The 23009-nt window shown below is 33.1% G+C and overlaps 1 protein-coding gene across 8 annotated transcripts; it reads right to left on the minus strand.

Moving 5' to 3' along the window:
* Positions 1 to 1423: 1423 nt before the first annotated feature.
* Positions 1424 to 20950, minus strand: LOC113874979 (endonuclease MutS2). 8 transcript variants are annotated; one of them, XR_003506126.1, is made up of 22 exons: positions 20576 to 20717; positions 20237 to 20269; positions 19946 to 20074; positions 19665 to 19832; positions 19486 to 19569; positions 19169 to 19219; positions 18786 to 18842; positions 18624 to 18706; positions 18383 to 18506; positions 18247 to 18306; positions 12465 to 12704; positions 11862 to 12009; positions 10407 to 10534; positions 10070 to 10117; positions 9852 to 9982; positions 6796 to 6878; positions 5414 to 5517; positions 5002 to 5072; positions 3348 to 3652; positions 2932 to 3122; positions 1971 to 2085; positions 1642 to 1812 (listed from the first exon to the last, which is right to left on the minus strand). XR_003506126.1 is itself a non-coding variant. In XM_027513344.1 (20 exons), the coding sequence occupies exons 1-19, from the start codon at positions 20759 to 20761 to the stop codon at positions 2965 to 2967; spliced, it is 2358 nt and encodes a 785-aa protein (XP_027369145.1). In that variant the 5' UTR covers positions 20762 to 20950; the 3' UTR covers positions 1484 to 1812; positions 2932 to 2964. The 8 variants fall into 8 exon arrangements, 2 of the variants coding, with proteins under 2 accessions (XP_027369145.1, XP_027369144.1); XR_003506124.1 differs by lacking the exon at positions 20237 to 20269 and having other exon boundaries at positions 1424 to 1812; positions 1986 to 2085; positions 2928 to 3122; positions 20576 to 20950; XR_003506123.1 differs by lacking the exon at positions 20237 to 20269 and having other exon boundaries at positions 1480 to 1812; positions 1986 to 2085; positions 20576 to 20950.
* Positions 20951 to 23009: the final 2059 nt, after the last annotated feature.

A 23009-nucleotide genomic window follows, 5' to 3' on the forward strand; every position in this document is an offset into this window, starting at 1 on the left:
TTATGTTAAATATTTGAAAAAAAAATTACCCTTAAAAATAATCCTACTTAACTTGAACAAGATTATACTTCTAATGGAAGATATTTATGGTTTAAAAAAATATATCGTCAATCCCTTTTATCAGTATTTTCTTCATCCAAATTAATATCACTCTTCATTTGTGAAGAAAATTTAAGTAAACTAACATTTACCATTTATAATATTATGAATAAAATTGTCTTAGCTTCTCTTTTTACATGCTTACACTCTAATATAAATAATATATATATGTATATATATCGGAAAATCTTTGCAGCATCAATTTCACATGCTCTTCATTAATATTGAATGAATACTAAACTGTTACTTTATATAGTGGGGAGTTGCTACGTGCTACTGTAGCAGATAAAGAGGTATCATTTGGAATAATCAACAAATGTTTGCTAATTAATTTAAGGTATATGTACTTGAAAAAGAAAGCATGAGTATCATTACAACCTACTATGTTTTCTTGCGTTCATACCATAAAAGTATGTATAGATTTCTACTCGATAGAATATTTCTCCTTCTTTTCTTTTTCCTTTTTTTGGTTATGTTTTTCTTTTCTAGTTTATTTGGTTTACTGACGACATAAAAATAAAATAAAACTAAAACTATGCTCTGTAGCCTTCAATAAATTACTGAAATTTATCACAGTTGGGCACTGCTAACAGCGTGAAAATTTAGTGCCTGTTTGATTTATAGTAAAAAGAATTATTGATTTTCACATTTTTTTGAATAAAAATATGAATTCTAAGAAAAGAAAATTAATTTTAACACAATTCAAAATTAATTCTACCAAATTTAATCTTACTCATATAGAACAGATGAACCCTTACTTGAATGTGCACGTTAACAAGCAGAAAGCCACAAAGTACAACGATTAGTACAAACGTAATACTTCAAAGCATATTCCATTAGTGGTGTGAGATGTGTAAAGTGGGAATACCTCGTTCTGTGTGAGTTTGTTTGAGAAGCAAAGTCAAAACATAATGCAAAGTCAAAAGTAAATGCTTCATTTAATTACGATCTTACCTTTCTTGCAGACTCGTTGGTTTTGCACGTAAAGCTAATGGAAAATGACTTCTTTTCAAACTAAAAAAAAAAAAAACCAAAAGTGTCTTGAACCTTGTAGAATGGAAAAAAAAAACAGATTATAAATTTATAATGCTACCCAAGTGAAAAAATAGCCGCAAATTTCGAAGATTTCAACCGAAAAATTAATTCCTTTCAACTAGTATATTAGTTTAATCTCTCTTTCTCACTTGTTGACTTCCTTTCAACTACCTATTAGTGCTTCACGATCCATGTTCCACCAACTTGGTGGAAGGTTTGCATTCAACATTTTTGTGTTGTTAATTTGATCACCATTATTTTATAATAAAGTCAAGTAGGTAATTGATCTCCAACGTGGCCCTTTTTTTATTTAAAAACATATTTTTACACCTCAAATTCAGTAAGGTCGCATGCCTAGTTACAGCAGCCACAAAAACACTCCTTTTCCTTATATTACCAATAAAAAAATAGTAACTAAAGTATTTGATGAGGGTAGCAACACAATTAGAGTCACTACAAACTGTAAGTAAACAAATTTTATACATCAACCTGTGTGATGTCTTTAACATACTCAAACAGTCTTTTTACATCATGCCATGCTCCCTTTTCATTAATTGATATGTTTTTTGGGTTGGTGGTGATCGAAGAAGTTTTCTTAATTAAAGGAACCCAAGCACATAATAGGAATCCGTTGGTGTCTTCTTGAAGAGGGTGAAGGGATATTCCATGTCAAAAAGCCTAAAATAGACAATACAAACAAATTAGCTCAGTTAAGTAACTATATGACAAAGTGGACCAAAAATAAAGGGCACCTAACAAATTCTTAAGGGTTCATGTCTCAATAAAGTGAAAGGAAACAAAGGGTAAAATACCTAAACCTTTTTTTGCTTAGTTACTATGTTTCTGAATACCTGTCATTGTTCTTTCCACTAAGCAAGCGCCATCAACTGCCCATGATTTTCTTTAACCGAATAGCTTGTTTACCTATTCTTTTTGCAGCTTCAATCCATTCTGACAAGGAGACATGACGACCAAAAAAAGAGTAGTTTTTCTTAATTTCAAGTTGCTAACAGTTTAAGTTTCTTAAATTGCTTTTCAGTTTTTCATATGCATCATAGAGAAAAGTGTACCTTGCACAATTAGCATAAAAACTATTTGTATTACTTATGGCATTGTAAAACTGTAGTTCTTGGCACATCCGGCTAAATGAAGAAACTGAAGTTTCTGAAAGTCCCACCTTTGTTTTATCTCACATCAAGTCATAAGATAGCAGTTTGAATGCACATTTTCCATTTTCAAGGCAACAAGTTAAAAAAATATATTTTGAACTAAAATTCAAGTGGGTAAGGGATGTAATTTAACACCATTCATGTGTCTTCACCAATCAACTTAATCTTTTAGGAGTTGATTCATGACATGATATCAAAATCTCTATGACTAAATGGTCTATTGTTTGAACCTTACTGCTTTATTCTTCTAATTAAAGTAGTTAGATTTTATAAGAAGATTGGTGGGCTTTTACAGTATCCATGCTCTAATCAGGGCTCTTACGTGAAAGAGCATGTTAGAGAAGCACTATAAAACTATTCATGTCTCTTCACTTAATGACATGAGCTTTTGGGATTGTTGATTCATTACTAGGGATGGAGGAAGGAACATATATAATTAGGGGCAAAATACAATGCACTGAATTCTAAAATAATAAAAAATATAAAAAAAAATCAACATTTTAATTGTTGAAACTTGATGCTCCAGTGTCTGAAAATATTGATTTTAAGGTGGTGCAGGGTTGTTACTATATTATGCAGTTAGAAAAAAGGCACAACATATGATCATGAGCACAAATAAAACACTTACTTATTTTTTACCATAGCCATGATTTCCCAACTTTTATGATCTTTGAATGTCAGTTACTTTAAGTTTCAACTTCATGTTTCCAGCTTGAACTACAATTTCTCCTCTGGATGAATCCACTTTTAAAACAGTCACCTTTTTCCCAAGGGAAGAGACATGTACCATATCACCAACCTTGGGAAGCTCAGACTTATCTGCAACATCAACAGGTGAATGACAACTGCATCAATATTCATATGATAGCAAATTCCTTATTACAAGACTAGATAACACAGCTCTAGTGTTTGCTGTGAGCAGGATAAAATAAACTCAAGCTTTACCCTTAATTCAGATGCAAGGAATTAAACATGGAAGTATATTAACACATCAAAGTTTAGTTTCCTTTTATTTCCCTCATGTTCCGTTATCTTAACATATACCTGATGAGGATTGGTTAAAAACTTTTACAGCAGATGCACTTCTATCTGCAATAGTAGGTTCCTTGTTATATGCAGCAGTTTGGCTTTTGTTGGTTGCCGATGGATGAGAAATCTTAATGGTTTTATTATTCTGTGAAGGTTGCTTAGCTGATGCATCCAATTCCCTCACTTTCTTGTGAATGATGGATCTTGCCATTGCTGCAGCTTCAGATACATCTCTCATCTTCTTAAATCTTAAATTAGTACCATGTTCCATGATCTTCCTTCTGGTGTTCAACAGACTATTGTAAAGTCCTCTGGAGTGCCTACAATTAGAAAATAAATAAATAAACGTCCCAATTAAAAATGTATGGATGCTCCGAAGGTATGGTGGATTTTGTTAATAATTATCTGTAATAATTAATTATTACCAGCCAAGAAAAAGGAGAACTGCAATACGCAATGCCATGAGACAGCTAATAAAATTGTAGAAATTTTCCACTACTAGTATTACTAGTCATATAATACAAGTGATGGAAAGATGACATATTAACATTTCTTTCCCCCACCCTCCTCATTCTTGCAATTTACCCTATTACAAGAATCTGAATCAGTTTATTTGGATTATGTTCTCATAAAAAAATGTATTCATGGAATGGATAATCTATGAGTACTACACAGTATAGACTCTTGTATTTAGGGTAGTTATTAAAAATGGAGCAAATCAGCCAGTGCCTGGTTCAACCAGCTGGACCAAGAACTGGTGAAGTCAATGGCCAGGACAACTCAAAACATCAGTGGAGAGAAAACAGATAAAAACCAGGCAAGAAATGGTAGAGAATTTAAACCTGTTTGAACCGGTCTTTTATTATTATTATTTTTTGTTAATCTTTAATTTTTTTTATTCTAAAATACTTTTAAAATAAATAAAGGCTCACATATGGTATATTCATATAGAATTACAGATTCCTACTATTTAACTATCCATTATGAATTTTTTATCTTGTAGGATAGGTGATGTGATTATTCTGTATTAATTTAAAATTTCACCAGACTTAATTTTTATATTTTATATTAGTTTATTACTTAATATATTTTATTATTACTGCCTACTGGTTTAACCTTGATTCAACCCTAGTTGAACCAATGAACTGTGAACTAAGTGCCTTTGCTGATTGAATAGCTGATCTAGTTTTAAGAATATTGGTATTTAGTACCAATCATTACTTTGTCACTAAGTTCACGGTTCATTCCATGCTCTGATAAATGAATCCTCCCTAATTAAACAAGCTATCCATTGCATAGAAGAGACTAAAGCTAAGAAAAATTCACAAGGTGGTAAGTCAAAATGAAACACTTCAATTATTAAAACAAGGATGGAAACCTAGCAACGGGTACTATTGAGCATTTCTGATAATAACTACAGAAAAAAATATTAACTATCGAGAATAAAACAAGATGCAAATGTGATTGATTGAATGATCCATTTTCTATTGAATGAATTAGCAACTGAATGAGCCAACTCCATTATCTGTTAGATATATAAATAAGTGCCTATATTTTCATCAGGACATGCCATCTCCTTGAATCATCCGTGAAATGCAAATATATGGGGGATGGGATAAAGCATGCAATGAATTTAATCTTTTTTTCTGAAAAAAGCAGAGTCTCTCACATTAGATAATGACGTGCTTCATCCAATAGCTCTTGGTAATCTTGTTTTAACTTTTCCATATCAGTTATTACCTACATGAAAAATAAACTACATTGAAAGGCAACTGAAATATTTCTAACACATTGAAAAGAATTAGATTTGATTATTTGGAGGCACGTAGAGAGGGGATGGAGCCAGAGCTTGGTATACTTCTGACTTATCTGATCCGCTTAAAAGACTACCATAATGTGCTACTGGTCAATTTATTTATTTAAAATATCAACTCCAGAATCAAGTTCAAGGCATAAAATCAGTGGCTACTCATTACTTAAAGTTTACAACAATAGCATAAATAGAAATTAAGTTTTGAGTACGTCATACACCACATCTAACGTATAATAAACACAATTAAGATCTATTAAAGTACAAATACCTCATCTATCTCTGCACTAGCAGAACCATATAACTTACGAGCAGTATCTACAACAACAGATGGTAGTCCCAACCTCTCAGCTATATTAATTGCATGTGAGCGCCCTACAATGACAAACTCTCTTGAGTTATATGCATTAAGAAGTATTACATCTGGCTATCACTAAAAATGATCCATGAAATCTGCAATTTTTGACTAATAACACATAATGTAATGTAATACATTTCATCTTGCAGGATACACCACAAACATAGCTAAAAATATCAAACAGAACCAGTTAAACCAGAAACCAGTCTGTCAACCAGTTTGGTCCAGCCTCTCAAACTTTTAGTTTTAAAATTGACCATTTAATTGTGGAACAAGATTCAAACGATCCTGAATGGTACAAAGTGATCATCATTTAATTGATGACCAACTCATGCTTTAGTTTAAAAACCATAAGCTAAACTGCCAAAATAGGTGCCAACTGTCATTAACTGCATGAACCAGAACCACTCATGGTTTAACGGATGACAAGTTCAAGTTTATTTACCAAAAACACTAAATTTTAATTTTCTTAGCAAATTCTTTATAAAATTAAATCCTAAAGTGTATTTAACCTAACTTGATCTTTAATGAACTCATGTTGATTTATTGCTTACTGTATTATATTATTAAAAAATATAAATCTAATTGGCACCAGTTTTGAAGCTGAGTCTGGGCATTTCAATAAGATTCAGCATTGTGAGTTGTGACCTGGATTCCATGGGTTCAAATCTTGAAAACAACTTATTTGCTTGCAGGGACAGACCACACATCCACCCTCCCCAGACCCCACTAGCTAGGAGCCTGGTGCATGGGGTCACCTTTTTTAATTATCATCAGTTTGATTGAATCATGGACTATGCCTCCACCAGAACAATGACCAATTCATTTTTTAAAACATTGCCACAGAATCCTTCGCTTCATTCATATCCCAACTTAGATGGTAAAACAACTAGATAATCGTAATTTCTACACATTCAAAATAAATTTATAAATTTGTGTGTAAAAAAATACAAATTGATAATATTGTCACAACCCAAGTATTATGACTAGATTTTGTATTAAAAAAAGATTGCAATGAAAAAAAGTTGTCAGAAAAACAAATGGTATGTGAAAATTATATGCTTAGCCCTTGAAACCTTAAAATGGATGTGCTTTCTAGGTTTAGCCATTCATACTCAACCATATTTTTGGATTGAAATTCCAAGATTTATCACTGGCTTTTAGATGCTTCAGATGAGCATTACACAAAGGAAGGGGACAAATCAAATGACAAAACAGGGCATTTAAAAGCAAGTGAAAAACAGATCAACAAACTTGTAACAATTATTATTATTCATAAGTTAAACAGTGCTTGCCTGGTACACCCCAGAGAACCTTGTAAGTTGGCTTCAAATTCACTTCATCAAACTCCATACATGCATTTTCAAAGGCCTCATTACTGATCATGAAATAAAATTCAGAAATGTGAAAGTGAAATCTGAGGCAATAGTTTTTATAATAGAATGCACCAAAAAGGGATCATATATTTTTAATTCTTTAAAAGACAAAATACACAGAAAACAAGCATCAGAACAATATATTTATGAGTTTATGATCCATTGCTACTGTAAAAAGTTCTAAATTATCAGTGAACTATAATGGTGCCACCTGTTTAAAAACAATTATCAGCGACCTTAGTTATTTTAATGATGTGGAATTGCTTATTTATTGATAGTGTAAAAGTTGCACAACAATGGATCAAATTTAATATTATTATTATTATGGAGGATGTGTTATAAAAGATAAAGAATTAGCCTCTATTTATACAAATGAAAGACTCGTGATCCTAATTAAACAATGAAACAAACCATGAAATATAAAGAAATATAGAAATTGGACTTGTAAGTTAGGTTCAACCTGGAGGCTCATGTCCAATGGCTTAAATGGGGAAGTGTTCACAGCTAATGTTGAATGTTATATGCCAAGAGTTATGCCCCTAAAACAGCATAAATGACATTATCTCATGGTTAGAATAGGTTTTTAGCAACTCACTCTGGTCGCACCCACTCCAATTGTGATTTTCCACAAAATTGCTCTCTATCATTGCCACATCGGTCACTACTTCAAACAACAATGCTATTCAATGTCTGTAGCGTGCTCCAGCCACATAGCAACATGATTTCACAAAAAAGTGCTGCTATTGACAACTATTGCTAAAATTTACTGTTTTAAACTTGTAACAAAGGAACCTCTTAAGAAAGAAAAATAACCAAATAATATATTATAGGTTCCACAATATGGAACTCAGCAATGTTGGGAGAAATCAGAAAATGAGCATTGCTAGAAAGACTACTTAGCAATTAGCAAGATGCTTGGAATGATCATCATCCTAGAGAGCTGGTGGACTTGTTGCATTACCAAGGAAGAAAAGACCTTTCCTGAATGATCATCAATTTCTTAGCAAGGTATACTGATATGTACCAGAGTGACAATATGGAGAATAGAGAGAATTAAAGAAGGAAATACAATACACTTTGTATTTGTTTTACTTGCGAAAAAGAAAAATTACAGAGAGAGAAACTTCCTCTGTCCAAAGCTTAGCTCCTATAGAAAAATCACAAGGAATCCCCTATCCTAACATAAATTATCTAGCCAAAAATGAGCCCCCAAATACTCTCATCATTCTAAATAACAAAGAATTACTCTACTTTCTCTAACCACTTTCCCACTACTTAGACAACCACCTTCCCACTACTTAGGCCACGTCCCTCTTCTTCTTGCGGAGATAAACTTTCCAAGCCTTAGGATTAGTTTCCACTTCATAGACTAGAGGCTCCTTATGCCCAATTCCCTTATGGACTCCATCAATACCTCCCTCTTCAATAACAGTCTTGTCCTCAAGATTGAGGTCAGAAAATTGGCTTCTAACAATCACTTCATCTTCCCACGTTGCTACATCTGCTGTCCTGTCAGACCAATGTATTAGCCATTGATTCACCCTTTCACCATGCTTCATGATGCTTTGAGTTGCTAACACCGACAATGGTTCCATTAGTTCAGCACCATCATCTTCTAAATCAGCAGGTAATTCAGCTTGCACTTGATAATCATCAATTGCCTTCTTGAGGAGAGACACATGGAACACAAGATGTATTTTTGAAGATGGAGGAAGTTTCAATTGATAAATTCACCAAGAGAAACATTTGGAAGCCCACTAGTGAACTTAAGAGACCTAAAATATTTGAAGTAAAATCTAGGATAAAGACAAGGCCAAATGGCATTTGGGATAAACATGGCTAGACCGAGCATGGGATAAGGATAGACATGTTAGACCACAATTGAGACTGAAGTCGAGGAAAGATTGTGTTTGCGACAAAAGTAGGTGGGGCCAAATATGTAATGAGAAGGACGCAAATAATCATGGAGGTAAAGTAGAGCTCTGGATTTTAAAGAACTCGCAATGGAATAGTGATGAGAGAAGTCTTGGAGGATGGTATCATTTCAATACCAAGTTGGATTTTAAAGAACTCGCAATGGAATAGTGATGAGAGAAGTCTTGGAGGATGGTATCATTTCAATACCAAGTTGAAAATACAAGTTTAAGTGTTAAGAGAGAAAAAGAAATAATAAAGATTTATGTTGATATCTTCATGAAGGTTGAGTTACAAAAGACAGAACTAACTTCAACTTATACTAATAGAAAACTTCTAATCCTAAATTAATAATGAAAGAGATTAAAGAAAATATATGGAAACTATTCCTAAAAGAAGTAAATAAATATAACTCAATGTAGGGAGATGCTATGATACCATTAAATTAGGCATACCTTGTGCAATACAAGTTATCCAACATTTATTCACAAAATATATTTGAAATTTTGTTAAATACAGCCAGCAATCAATAACTATTTGACAACTCACCTTATGTATCTATACCCTTAAAAAAAAACGATACATGCCAATTTGAATAAACTTCTAGAGAAGTTCTTGACAACTCACCTTATGTATCTATACCCTAAAAAAAAAAACGATACATGCCAATTTGAATAAACTTCTAGAGAAGTTCTTGTAAGAAAAAAAATCAGCATAAAAAAGGAATAAAACTTCGCTTATAAGTTATGAATAACTTATCTCTTTAAATTTTAGAAAAGTTAAATTGAAAGAACTTTTCAAAAAATAGAAAAACATAAGTTGTTTTTAACTTATGAGAGAAGTTTTATTCGTGTTTTATATTAAAGTTTGCTCTTATAAGGACTTTTATGGAAGTTTACCCAAATTAAGCCTTCAAACAAATTTGTTTTTGATAATTTTCATTCTATGTCTTTTCTTTCGTTAATCAGTTTTTATATTACAAGAGGACGTAGATGTAGTGTCATGTTGAGCATGCGAAAAATTATTTTTTTTAAACTATCTTCATCATCTGTATTGACTACCTGTATTTTAGGGTTTTCAGTTCTCCGTGATGAGTTGTAGCTATAGTTAACAAACAACCATCTTGAGCAAAAGATTCCAATAATGCCATTCCTAGTGCTGCTCCTTCAAGGGGATTTGTTCCGGCACCAACCTAACAATTCCAAACATAGTACTATCCATTATACACTTGTATGACATTACATATTTGAACTCTTAATTAAGCTCATAAAATACGTGCCTCATCTAGTAGCACTAGTGACCAGCTTGTTGACTGTAATTTAATATTCTGCAAGATAAAATTAAAAAGTGAAATGAGAATTTCTTACATAGTTTAAAATAGTAAAAGAAAATTTTGTCACTTTTAACCATTAGCTGAAAAAATTAACATTTAAAATGATGATTAAACCAGACTGAAATGTTTATAAGTTGCTCAATTTCTTTCATCAGAGTTCTATTATGCATTGAGTTATAAGATTTACAAATGCAACAAATGAACAAGCAAAATTGAATAACCGAAAAAATGAACACGACTTCAGTATTTATGTTCTACACACAATCAAAACACTATTCCTTACACTTATCTGTTTCAAGTGGCCAGAGAATGTAGACAACGATTGTGATAAGGACTGCTCATCACCAATGTCAGCAAAGACAGAATCAAACCAAGGAACTTGTGCAGATTCAGAAGCAAGAACATAAAGACCTGCAACATGACAAGTTCAGATCATAAAAATTTGATTATTTAAACTGAATAAGCAGAAAAATTATTTGAAGGAAATATATGGCTTCACAAATCAATCGTACATAGCTTATCCATGAACAACAAGAAATGAAGATTCTATCATTAGGAATAGGTTAGGATGTAATAAGATATTAGAACTCATGCTTGATGTGAAGCAGGCTGCTCATAATATCTTTAGAATTTTGACAATCCAGCAAATATGTAAGAGTAAAATTATGTATATAATGTTTACACAGATCCACTGAAACCCACAAAGGATCAAAACATCTTTAAACTAGTAACTATTGTGGAATATTTATACAACCATTCTGTCGTCTAATCTTTTAACTAAACTTTATGGTAACAGTTATAGTATAACTATTCAATCCTCTGCAACCTATCCATCTCTTCCACCTCACATCATATCATGATGAGAAAATATTTTTGTTAGTTCAACAAAATGAGATCTCTTTTTTCAAAACTCATTAAAATGAGTTTCTAGGTTAATTTCCTTCTCTTTATCCCTTGTTTTCTAGCAATTGTAAACTTGTATGGCTTGGATTATGAAGTTGGCCTTCCAAGTGAAAGTACCACCCACAGCATTGATGGAACTCAACATTGATTGATGTCTAATAACAGATTAAAAATAACCACTATTTCAGCAAAACAGAGAATCAAAGTCAATTTAGACCACAATCTACAACTTACATGACTGTTGAGCCCATGATGATATGCATGTAAATTTAAATTTATTTATCATCCTTGTTTCTTTTTCTCTACTCTAGTTTATTGATTAATTGCATTCTTTAGCAGTTTAGCGTCTCTGAACATCATAATTTCCAAGGCATGTGCAGTTCTCTCTGATGGATTGAAAGGGAGAGAGTAGGTTCTCAGCTCAAAAAGTGTTTCTATTCTGCTTTCCTATTTTTCCATGTACACTTTCTCTTTGTAAAGAGAGAGCTCTGATACCAAAATGATAAATTTCTGGGTTAACAGAGAGCTCAATAACGAGTTTGGATTAAATTGAAAATTACATTTCACACTTGAGAGCTTCGAGCATTAGCTAAAATTAGATCATATAATTTTTTCCCTCAAGCTTGTTGTTCAGGTTCAGGAAGGGTACAACAGGAAAAGATATGCAATTCATGTACCAAACCCATTGTTTAAATATCAAGACTCAAGAGGCTCACCATAATAAAAAAAAAAAATTATGCTAAATGAATTCATACTTGACAGAATTCAATTATAGTTCTATTCATGTGCATGCAATAATGCCAGAGGGACAGGAGAGAGGAAATATTGAACAAACCTGATTTTGCCATCGTAGCAGCCAACCCTACAGTCTTCAAACATATGGTTTTGCCGCCAGTATTAGGGCCAGTTATAACTATAACAGAAGTTTTTTGAGATACCAAAAAATCAACTGGTACTGGCTGGGCATTGTCTGATACAGCAACCTGACTACCAGAAGTACTTTATCATAAGTGATCACCAAATGCATTATAAGCAGTGTACACAAGAAAAACCTTAAATTTTCAAGCAACAAAAGATATATTCTTCTAGTGATCACTAGAAGAACCCTAACCCAACTTCCTAATCCCACAGGTTATGTTTCTCCTTTTGATGATATATTCTTCTAGGGTTTTCTATATATTTTCCCAGGAAAAGAAAAAGGGAGGGAAAGGGAAGTAATTGGTCATTTTAAGCAACAATCAAAATGGTCGTTTTCTATGAGATCTTTTGATTGAGGATACCACAATATTACTGAACTGACAATAAACTCAGCAGCCTTTTTATCAAAGATTCCCAACCCAGGAATGACAACCACTCCCCTGTCCATCCCCATATAAAGGGGAAAATAGTGAGGAAAATTAATAGTAAAAAAAGTAGTTTGTGTCATCTGTGACTTAACTGAAGTAGCAAGATTGACATTTTTTTTGGCCTTCTTCAAATGCTCCCTGTGCCTCTGGAGCAATAAAGGATGATAAGCTTTCGGCAGATACAGCTTCCATTCCTTATTGTTGGGTAATTGGCCATAGGATTTATCATTCCTTGTTAAGAATTCCACAGTAGAAGAGTTATTCCTATCTGGCAGAAATATATGAGGACTTGACCCTCCAAATGAAAGACCATAAGTAGCACGGGCATTAATCTGCAAAATAGGAACCATGTTACTGACTATCTTTCACACAGTAAGGATGCCTTATAGCCTATTGTGTTGTCAAATATAAACTGTTAAATGAAGTCACCTACCAAAGCAAGTTCTTTAATTTGTGGGGGCACTAAATCCCAAGTTTACCCCAATACTATAGTTTATATGGTTGCAAGATATCATTTTAAGGGTAATTATGCATATGTCAACTCCATTTTACCCCTTTGATGCTAGATTAAATAGGGCCAAACATAAAAATTTGGTTCAAATTCTATATTTATATTTACCTGCCAAATTTTGTAATATGCTTACTAATTGAATTTAATTATGCTTATCGACTTACCTTACTCATTCAAAGAATTCAGTAACTAGGGACATGAAAACAGACTTTTGCCATTGACTAATATCACCGTGACTTATGAAGTTAGAATGTTTTAATCAACCAATGATACATATTTCAACTTTACAGAGCTACAGCTAGTTATCTCAATTGACTAAAGTACAACTATTAATAAAAAAAATATTGGGAATAAGATTTTATTCAGGAAACGGAAAAAAAAAAAGAAGCAAAACTGCACAAGTACAGCCAACGGCAGTAGCTACAGAAAAGAGGCTACTCATCTATGTTAGGCAAGGAGTTCGCTGGACCATTATTATTTTCCTAAAAATCTGCTGCTATATTTATTTCTTATTATAAATTAGGAATAGTACTCAGCCTATTAATTGTATATATTTAGGATTCCTAATTTAGGTTGTACAAATCAGGAATTAGGATCAATTGTCATTAAATAGTTGTAAATGCTATGTATTATTTATGGAGATGAATGGAGAGAAGGAAAAGGCAGAAAAGCCAAACTTTTGACATGGTATCACGAGTCTCCTTGACAGCGACATGAGCTTTTCCAGTTTTGTGTTCGCACTTGATTCTTGGTTCCTGGGTTTGCTTTGCTCACGATTCGTGGTTCTTGCACTTTGCTTCTTGGGTCTGTTTTCGCGTGCGCTCCTGGTTCGTTCTTGTAACCCTCTCGTTTGAGGTTTGTGTTTCTGTTCCTGGTTCTTGTCTCCTTTTATTTTTGGGCACGGCTTCTTGGCTTTTTTTTTTTCTCTCTCTGTTTTCATGACTACGGAGAATCTTTGTGTTCGGTTTAACGGCAAAAACTATGCCGCTTGGGAGTTTCAGTTCAAGATGTTTGTGAAAGGAAAAGGAATGTGGGGACATGTCGATGGGTCCTCCTCTAAACCCACGGCCATGGCTGAGTTGGCTGCTTGGGAGACGAAGGATGCCCAGGTTATTTCTTGGCTTTTGGGGTCCATTGAGCCTCTAATGGTCAATAACTTGCGTTCATTTTCTACTGCCAAAGACATGTGGGACTATCTCAAACGCATTTTCCATCAGGACCATTCTGCCAAACGTTTTCAGTTGGAATTAGACATATCCAATTACACTCAGGCAAATTTCTCTATTCAGGAATATTATTCTGGTTTCCTGAACTTGTGGACTGAACACTCTGCTATACTACATGCCGCTGTTCCGGAAAATTCTTTGGCTGCAGTACAAGAGGTTTATGAGGTCACTAAACGGGACCAATTCCTCATGAAGCTTAGACCAGAATTTGAAGCTGTACGTGCTGCTCTCTTAAATCGAAACCCACTCCCCTCTTTGGATGTATGTGTTAGCAAACTACTTAGAGAAGAACAGCGTCTTCTCACTCAAGCAGCTCTGTCCTGTGACTCTTCTGTTTCGGAAGCTATTCCTGTTGCCTATACTGCCCAAGATAAAGGCAAAGGTCGTGATACACGACAAGTTCAATGCTATTCGTGCAAACAGTTTGGTCATATTGCTCGTCATTGCACCAAGAAGTTTTGCAACTATTGTAAGCAACGTGGCCATATCATCACGGACTGTCCCACTAGACCACCACGGCGCCAATTTCAAGCTTTTCATGCGGCTAGTTCCATGACTGAGACACCCAATTCTGTCCCAACCCATGCTGATGCGTTAACTCCAGAGAAGGTCCAGCAAATGGTGCTTTCAGCATTATCTGCCTTAGGCAGCCAAGGTAAGTCTAATGATATATCTTCAACATGGTTTGTTGATTCTGGAGCCTCCAATCATATGGCTGGTACCTCCGAACATTTAAACAATGTTCGCACTTATAATGGCACTCAAAACATTTAGATTGCTGATGATAATACTCTTTCAATCACCGCTATTGGTGATATTACTCCTTCCTTTCATAATGTCTTTGTGTCTCCTGGACTTGTTTCTAATTTAATCTCAGTTGGACAATTGGTGGATGACAATTGCAATATTAATTTCTCTCGGGCTGGTTGTGTTGTGCAGGATCAGGTGTCGGGAAAAGTGATCGCGAAGGGACCTAAAGTGGGCAGATTATTTCCACTCCAGTTTACTTTACCTAGATTTTTGTCCTTCCATTGTACTGGTGTCCCAAATAAGTATGAGGATTGGCACAAAAAGTTGGGTCACCCAAATTCAGTTGTTTTGTCTCATCTACTGAAAAATGATTTCTTAAGCAATAAAATTATCATTCCTGGTTCTTCCTTTAACTGTTCTGTATGCAAACTTGCTAAAAGCAAAACCCTCCCATTTCCCTCTAATGTCATCGTGCTGACAAACGTTTCGACATTATTCACAGTGATGTTTGGGATATATCGCTTGTCTTATCACATGCTAAGTACAAGTATTTTGTGACATTTATTGATGATTATAGCCGCTTTACTTGGATTTATTTTCTCCGTTCTAAAGATGAAGTTTTCTCAATGTTCAAGATGTTTTTGGCCTACATTGAGAATCAATTCCACACCAGCATTAAGATTTTGCGCACTGATTCTGGTGGCGAATATATTTCTGCTGCGTTTCAGGAGTACTTGCACCAAAAAGGCATTATTTCCCAACGTTCATGCCCATATACACCTTAACAAAATGGCGCTGCAGAACGAAAGAATAGACACTTGCTTGATGTCACACGAGCATTACTTCTTCAAGCTTCGGTACCTTCTCATTTCTGGGTTGAGGCATTGACCACTGCTGTCTACTTGATCAATCGCCTTCCCTCCCAGGTTCTTGATCTCGATTCTCCTTTCTTTCGTCTTTATACCATACAGCCGAGTTATGATGATCTTCACCCTTTTGGCTGTGTATGTTTTGTCCACCTCCACCTTCGGAACGTCACAAACTTGGGGCCCAGTCTGTCCAATGTGCTTTTATGGGTTATGGTACCACTCAAAAGGGTTTTTTGTGTTATGATGCTGTTGCCCAGCGTTTACGTATCTCTCGGAATGTGATTTTCTTTGATCATCAAGATTTCTTTCCATTTGTTTCTCCTGATGCTAATAGTTTTGCTACTCTTCCTACCTTTCCTAGGGTCTCTCATGCTACAGAACGGTTTAAACCAGGCTATGTATATACTAGACACCAGCCTGCCCCGCCCCTTCTCGACTCTGAACCGTCACCTGACCATACGCCAATAGTGCCTCGTCGATCTAGTCGTACTTCTCGTCTACCGGATAGGTATGGTTACTCCCCTACTTCTCTTACTGCCACTTTATCTACCATTCCTATTCCTACATGCTATTCACAGACTATTAAGGATGTGTGTTGGGCCAAAGCTATGCAAGAGGAGTTGTAGGCACTTCAGGAGAATCATACTTGGGAAATTGTTACATGCCCCCCTAGTGTCAAACCCATTGGCTGTAAATGGGTGTATTCTGTGAAACTTAATTCTGATGGTTCTTTTAATCGTTACAAGGCTCGATTGGTTGCCTTGGGTAACAAACAAGAATATGGAGTGGATTATGATGAGACATTTGCACCTATGGCTAAAATGACTATTGTTCGCACTGTTCTATCTATTGCTGCCTCCAAAGGCTGGTCTCTCTATCAAATGGATGTGAAGAATGCCTTTCTACATGGTGACCTAGCTGAAGATATTTATATGAACCCTCCACAAGGTTTGTTTTCTTCTTCTCTCGGTGTATGCAAACTCAAACGTTCTTTATATGGTCTGAGGCAAGCCCCACAGGCATGGTTTGAAAAGTTTCGGACTACTCTCCTTGGATTTTCTTTTACTCAAAGTCGATATGATTCTTCTTTATTTATTCAAACCACCACAGCCGGTAATGTTCTTCTTCTTCTTCTTTATGTTGATGATATGGTCATTATTGGTTCTGATCATGCGTCAATACAGCACCTCAAACAGCAACTTCAAGCTTCTTTTCATATGAAGGATCTAGGCAATCTTCACTATTTTTTGGGTCTTGAGGTTCATTCTTATCCCAAAGGTCTCTTTCTTTATCAACACAAGTATACTGATGATTTGATCTCTTTGGCTGGTCTCCAATCTGCTACTCCTGTGGATACTCCTCTCGAAGTTAATATCAAATTTCTTCGTGATGAGGGTGACATTCTACCTAATCCTTTGTTGTATCGTCAGTTAGTGGGCAGTCTTAATTATTTGACTATTACACGTCCTGACATCTCCTTTGCAGTCCAGCAGGTTAGCCAATTTATGCACACTTCTCGCCACCTTCACCTAGCTGCTGTCCGACGTATCATTCGTTACTTGAAAGGTACTTCTCAGCGGGGGTTGTTCTTTCCCACTGGGACGTCTCTTAATTTGGTGGGTTATAGTGATGCTGATTGGGCAGGCTGCCCAAATACTCGAAGATCTGTCACAGGTTGGTGCCTGTTTCTTGGTTCTGCGCTTATTTCTTGGAAGAGCAAAGAGCAAGCCCGGGTCTCTAAGTCTTCCACCGAGTCTGAATATCGTGCTATGTCTCTAACCTGCTCTGAAATTATTTGGCTTCGTGGTCTTTTAGCTGAGCTTGGCTTCCCTCAAAACGATGCTACACCTCTCTATGCTGACAATACTAGCGCCATTCAGATTGCTGCCAATCCAGTCTTCCATGGACGCACCAAACATATTGAAGTGGATTGTCATTCCATTCGTGAGGCTCTTGATACTCATATTGTCTCTCTTCCCCACATTACCTCGCAACTTCAGCTTGCGGATATTCTTACTAAGGCTGTTCCTCGTCCTCGACATCAGTTTCTTGTTAACAAATTGATGCTCCTTGACCACTCGTATCAATTTGAGGGGGGATGTTAGGCAAGGAGTCCGCTGGACCATTATTATTTTCCTAAAAATCTGCTGCTATATTTATTTCTTATTATAAATTAGGAATAGTACTCAGCCTATTAATTGTATATATTTAGGATTCCTAATTTAGGTTGTACAAATCAGGAATTAGGATCAATTGTCATTAAATAGTTGTAAATGCTATGTATTATTTATGGAGATGAATGGAGAGAAGGAAAAGGCAGAAAAGCCAAACTTTTGACAATCTAAACTCTCAAGGAGGAGGTGGCCTTCATTAAAAGGATAACCAGTAAGAAAACTCCTTGAAAGCCAACAAAGCAAATCTCACCCATGAAAAAGTAATTACAGAGGAAAGAATACAGAGACAGGAAAAAAGAAAATGGTGATCCATTTCTCTCCAAAAAAAATTACAGGATATTTACCACATCCAGTTGAATCAAACTGTTCAATATCCTTTCAATATCATCAAGGTCCAGCTGCATCTGCACACAAAATATGACATTGTTATAGAAAAAAAGAACATGGCCAGAAGAATCTTGATCAGATCATGTTTGTAACCTTTTTGGTTAATGTCAAAAGCACATCTGCCTCAGCCTTTGCCACCAAACTTCTTGCTTGCTGCAACTCATCATTTAAAGGAACAGCAGAAAGTGGCTCTATAGTACTTCCAACTCCGGCTTCACTGCCAACAAAAACTATCTTTAAGGAATGGAATTTTACGCCCATCTACTAGCTTGACTGACAAACATTATTTCATGAACAATGTATAATCAAAGCTATATTGACAAATGTTATGCACCTGGACAATAATAGACCCTTAAAACTTGTCTTCTGCCCAGAATCTACTCTTATGCACCACCTGCCATCAACGTTATTCACTTCCTGTTCAAATTATCACAAAATCAAGAAAAAGAAACATGCAGGAGGAAAAGAAAAACATCTACAGTATAGTGAATCTTACAAGGATTGATGTTTCACTCTTTTCATTCCTGACTATGCTCTCCATTAACTGTTGTACCTGAATATAAGAACCAAATAATCTTAAATAAAGGAATGTATAAAATGAACTATTTCAAATTAAAATAACAATTTATATAGGATAAAGTAAACAGACGTGAATCCAAATCTCAAGATTGAGATTCTCATAACAGATGTGAATGTTAAGAGGATAGCCAAGGATACATTGGTTTTTTCGTTTAATTTCTTTGTCAAACTTTTAAATGAAATTTACTAGATTGGTAGCTGTAAAATAAACTAAAAACTCTATGAACTTCATATATCTGTGATGAGATCACTATTTCCAGAACCAACATTATGAAATATAGTAAAATAAACAGGAGTTACCTTTCTCTCAATCACTTGCACCTGTTGGCGTGACTGTTTAAGGGCTGGACTCTATAACAAGGATGCAAGTTTATATTATACATGTGTTTGCTAAAAAGAGAACAAGAAGCAACTGATAGTCAGCTGAGTGGCAGCAAGAAAGAGGAGATGCATCTGTGAAGTATTCTTTTCCATCGAATGCTATATACTGAAGAATGTTAAGAAAATTGAAGATACAACACATGGCATCTCAAACCAAAGAAAATGCGTAGCTAATGACTGCTTGGCAATGTGCTGAGTTAAAATAAAAAGAAACTTGTACGAGAAATGAAACAAACCGCAGAGTCCTTAACAGAGCCATCTTCATCGACAATTTGCTCTATCACTTTAATCAAAGATCTATTGACAACAAATTCCATTATCTGCATGCACATATAAGTGGATCAAAAACGGCAGAAACATAGTAATAATAGTTACACAATATGACATATATTCAAAATTTTATTTCACCATTTACCACTTCTGTAAGAGGCATGAAACGACTATGCCAATCTTTGTCTTCCTTAATAGCAGCTTTGAGATCACCCTGCAAGGTGTCAGCACACTGCAGAAGAGCCACAACAGCCCATGCCTCAGAGCCACTCACCGGCATACTTCTCCGTGCATGTTGAATTGCAGTTTTGACCTACAAGAACCTTGAATTAACAACTTGGCAAGAAAGAAAACAGATATAAGAAAAAATGACGTTCAATTGGCTGATATAATAAAAGAACCCATTTCTATACTCATCTTACTAACCAGCATAGCATCAAGGTGACCCAAGTGCAATCTGAAAGTGCCGTGCTTGTGCATTTCAACAGCAGCATTGGTTTCCTTGAGAAGTGCAAGACTTTCCTCAAAAGTCTGATTCAGAGACCATAGCTGGTCCTGTCTCATGAACACCCCATGACATAATATGGAATAAGACCATGTTTACATATCTAAAATTGAGTAACATGGAATTGGTGATGGAATGGAATAGAACAGAGTTATAATTCTATTATTTGGACAATTTTTATAGTAAAAATGAAAAAGGACCTGATTTCAGGCCTGTTTGTTTTACATGAAGAATAATTCCCTACACTGTACACGTTCCAAAGTAAAATACATGAACGAGGTTAATTTAGACACGTTCCAATTACATTTAACAGTTCAAAATCAATTTTATTATAATTAATTCTACTCAAATTTAAACCAAACGTACTCTTCATCTTAAACTGCAACTAAATGGAGAAAAAAAATAAGGGTATTAAACGGATCAAAATGAAATACATGAATCGTGTTTTTATTTTATTTTAAACAATCCAATCAAACATAATATCATTTCATTTTATTTTTTAATAAATTTCAATGAACCCAAACATAGCAGAAAAGCCCAGAAAGATGAACCTTGAGGGCTTGACGACCCAAGGAAGTGGTGGCGAAGGAAGCGACCAAGTCACAAAGCTTGTCCCATTCAAGCACTCTGAGGCTGTCATGGTGAATGGAAGCTGACACCGTTTGCGTATGTTTCTGCTTCCATTTATTAATGGTGATGATGGGGAAAGCAGATATGGTTATGGCACAAGATAACATTTTTACGTTATGGGTCTTTCTAACAACAACTGGGTTCTAAGAATTTGCACAGATTTATTGTTGATGTGAGGAAGAGAAACAGAGGAAGCATCACCACAACAGTTGGAGCTTGTTGGATTACAATTTACAACAAAGTTATACTTGGAAATCAAATGTGTAAATAACACTAAAATAATAACAAAAATAATTTGAAGATAGAATGTGAGTTTTTTACCGTAAAATTAAAAAAATAAAATAAAATTACTGAAATAGACTATATTATAATTTTATTATAAAAATAAATCTCATTTTTTTTATCCAAAATTTGATTTTTTAGAAATCAAAATCTGAGTTAGTTTTTTTAAATATATATAATAAAATAAATATTATTATTTAAATTATATTTATATATTTTTATTTTGTTAAAATAAATATTTATAATATATTATTTTAATAAATATTTATAAATATTTTATTAGTTATATGTAATAAAATAAGTTTTATTATTTGAATTATATTTTTATTTTTATATTATTTAAAAATAAATAAAAATAGTAATAATATTAATTTTAAATATTTATTAAAATTTATTTAACTTATTTAAGATAATAAATAATATTTTTAGAAAACAATAATAACTAAATTTTTAAAAAAATAATTAAATAATAAGTAAATTATTTTAATTAATTTTTAAAAACTATTTAAAATATTTAAATAATAAGTATATTATTTTAGATAATAATATTAATGTTTAAAATATTTAAAATGTTAATTTTTAAGTATATTATTTTGCTACAAACTTTCGTAACTCTACACATTTCTCTATACAACATAATTAAATAGGTAGAACTCTAATTATATCATTTTATTTTTTTAAGATTAGTTAATAAAGTTAAATAAATAAAATATACTTTGTTATCTAAAATAATATATTTATTATTTAAGTATTTTTTTAAAAGTTTAGTTATTATTGTTTTCTAAAAATATTATTTATTATCTTAAATATTTCAAATAAATTTTAATAAATATTTAAAATTAATATTATTACTATTTTTATTTATTTTTGAATAATATAAAAATAAAAACATAATTCAAATAATAAAACTCATTTTATTATATATAACTAATAAAATATTTATAAATATTTATTAGAATAATATATTATAAATATTTATTTTAAAAAAATAAAAATATATAAATATAACTTAAATAATAATATTTATTTTATTATATATATATATATATATATATAAAACTAACTCAAAATTCAATTCTCTGGATAGCAAAAAAATAAGTATATTTCTATAATAAAATTGCGATAAGTTTATTTCAGTAGTTTATTTATTTTTTTTGTAATTTTACGATAAAAAAAACTCACAAAATGTTAGAAAATTTTGAGAAAAAAAAATAAAGGAAAAGAAAAATGTTAACTTCTTGATTTTGTCACTGGGTCAAGAAAAAATTGTGAAGAAAAATTTATACGAGATTTTAGGGCGAAGAAATATAATTATTAAAATAAGTTTTATTAATATAATTTATTAAATAAAATTATTTTAAATTTTGTTTAGTTAATTATGACATTTTTTTTATCAAATGAATACTTAAATAATTGAGGTATCTAGATATATTTTAAATAATTTATTTGAATAATAAATAATTAAAAAATTTATTAAAAAATTGATAAAAAAAGTATTCCAATTTAATACGTAATCTCGAGTTTGAAAAATACTTGCGTTATACGTTCAGCCGTCAGTTTTATAGCATTAGCATGTTTGATTTTGCTTTAAAATAAATATAAATGTAATTTATTTTAATTTCGTTAATTATAAATTTGTGTTAAATTTATACTGATAGATTTTCTAAAATGTTTTTAAATATACAGCTACATTTAAAATTTGGAGAGTAAAAACAAAAGGAAATTGTATCAAAACGAAAAAGAAATAAATTAGGAGAAGCAAATAAAATCGTAAAATCTGAAGTTCGTATTTACTTGACCCTATGGGTGGAAGTAACACATGCATAACAGGCATAATATTTCTATTATGATTCACATCTAACTTTATATATTCGTGCATTAAAAGAAAGAATATAATAATTAGATTTAAATTAATTTTTTTTTTAGATCAAAAACAATTGTTAAATTAGATGAAATAATTATTGAATAATAAATAACTATTTATTAACAGCAATATAATATTAATAAAATTATGAAGACAAATAAAAATAATTGACGACTGATACATGTTATTATATAATATTAAGTTCGACC

This window comes from Abrus precatorius, unplaced genomic scaffold, assembly GCF_003935025.1.
Source record: "Abrus precatorius isolate BTA unplaced genomic scaffold, Abrus_2018 Scaffold8, whole genome shotgun sequence".
In the NCBI taxonomy this organism is placed as follows: Eukaryota; Viridiplantae; Streptophyta; class Magnoliopsida; order Fabales; family Fabaceae; genus Abrus; species Abrus precatorius.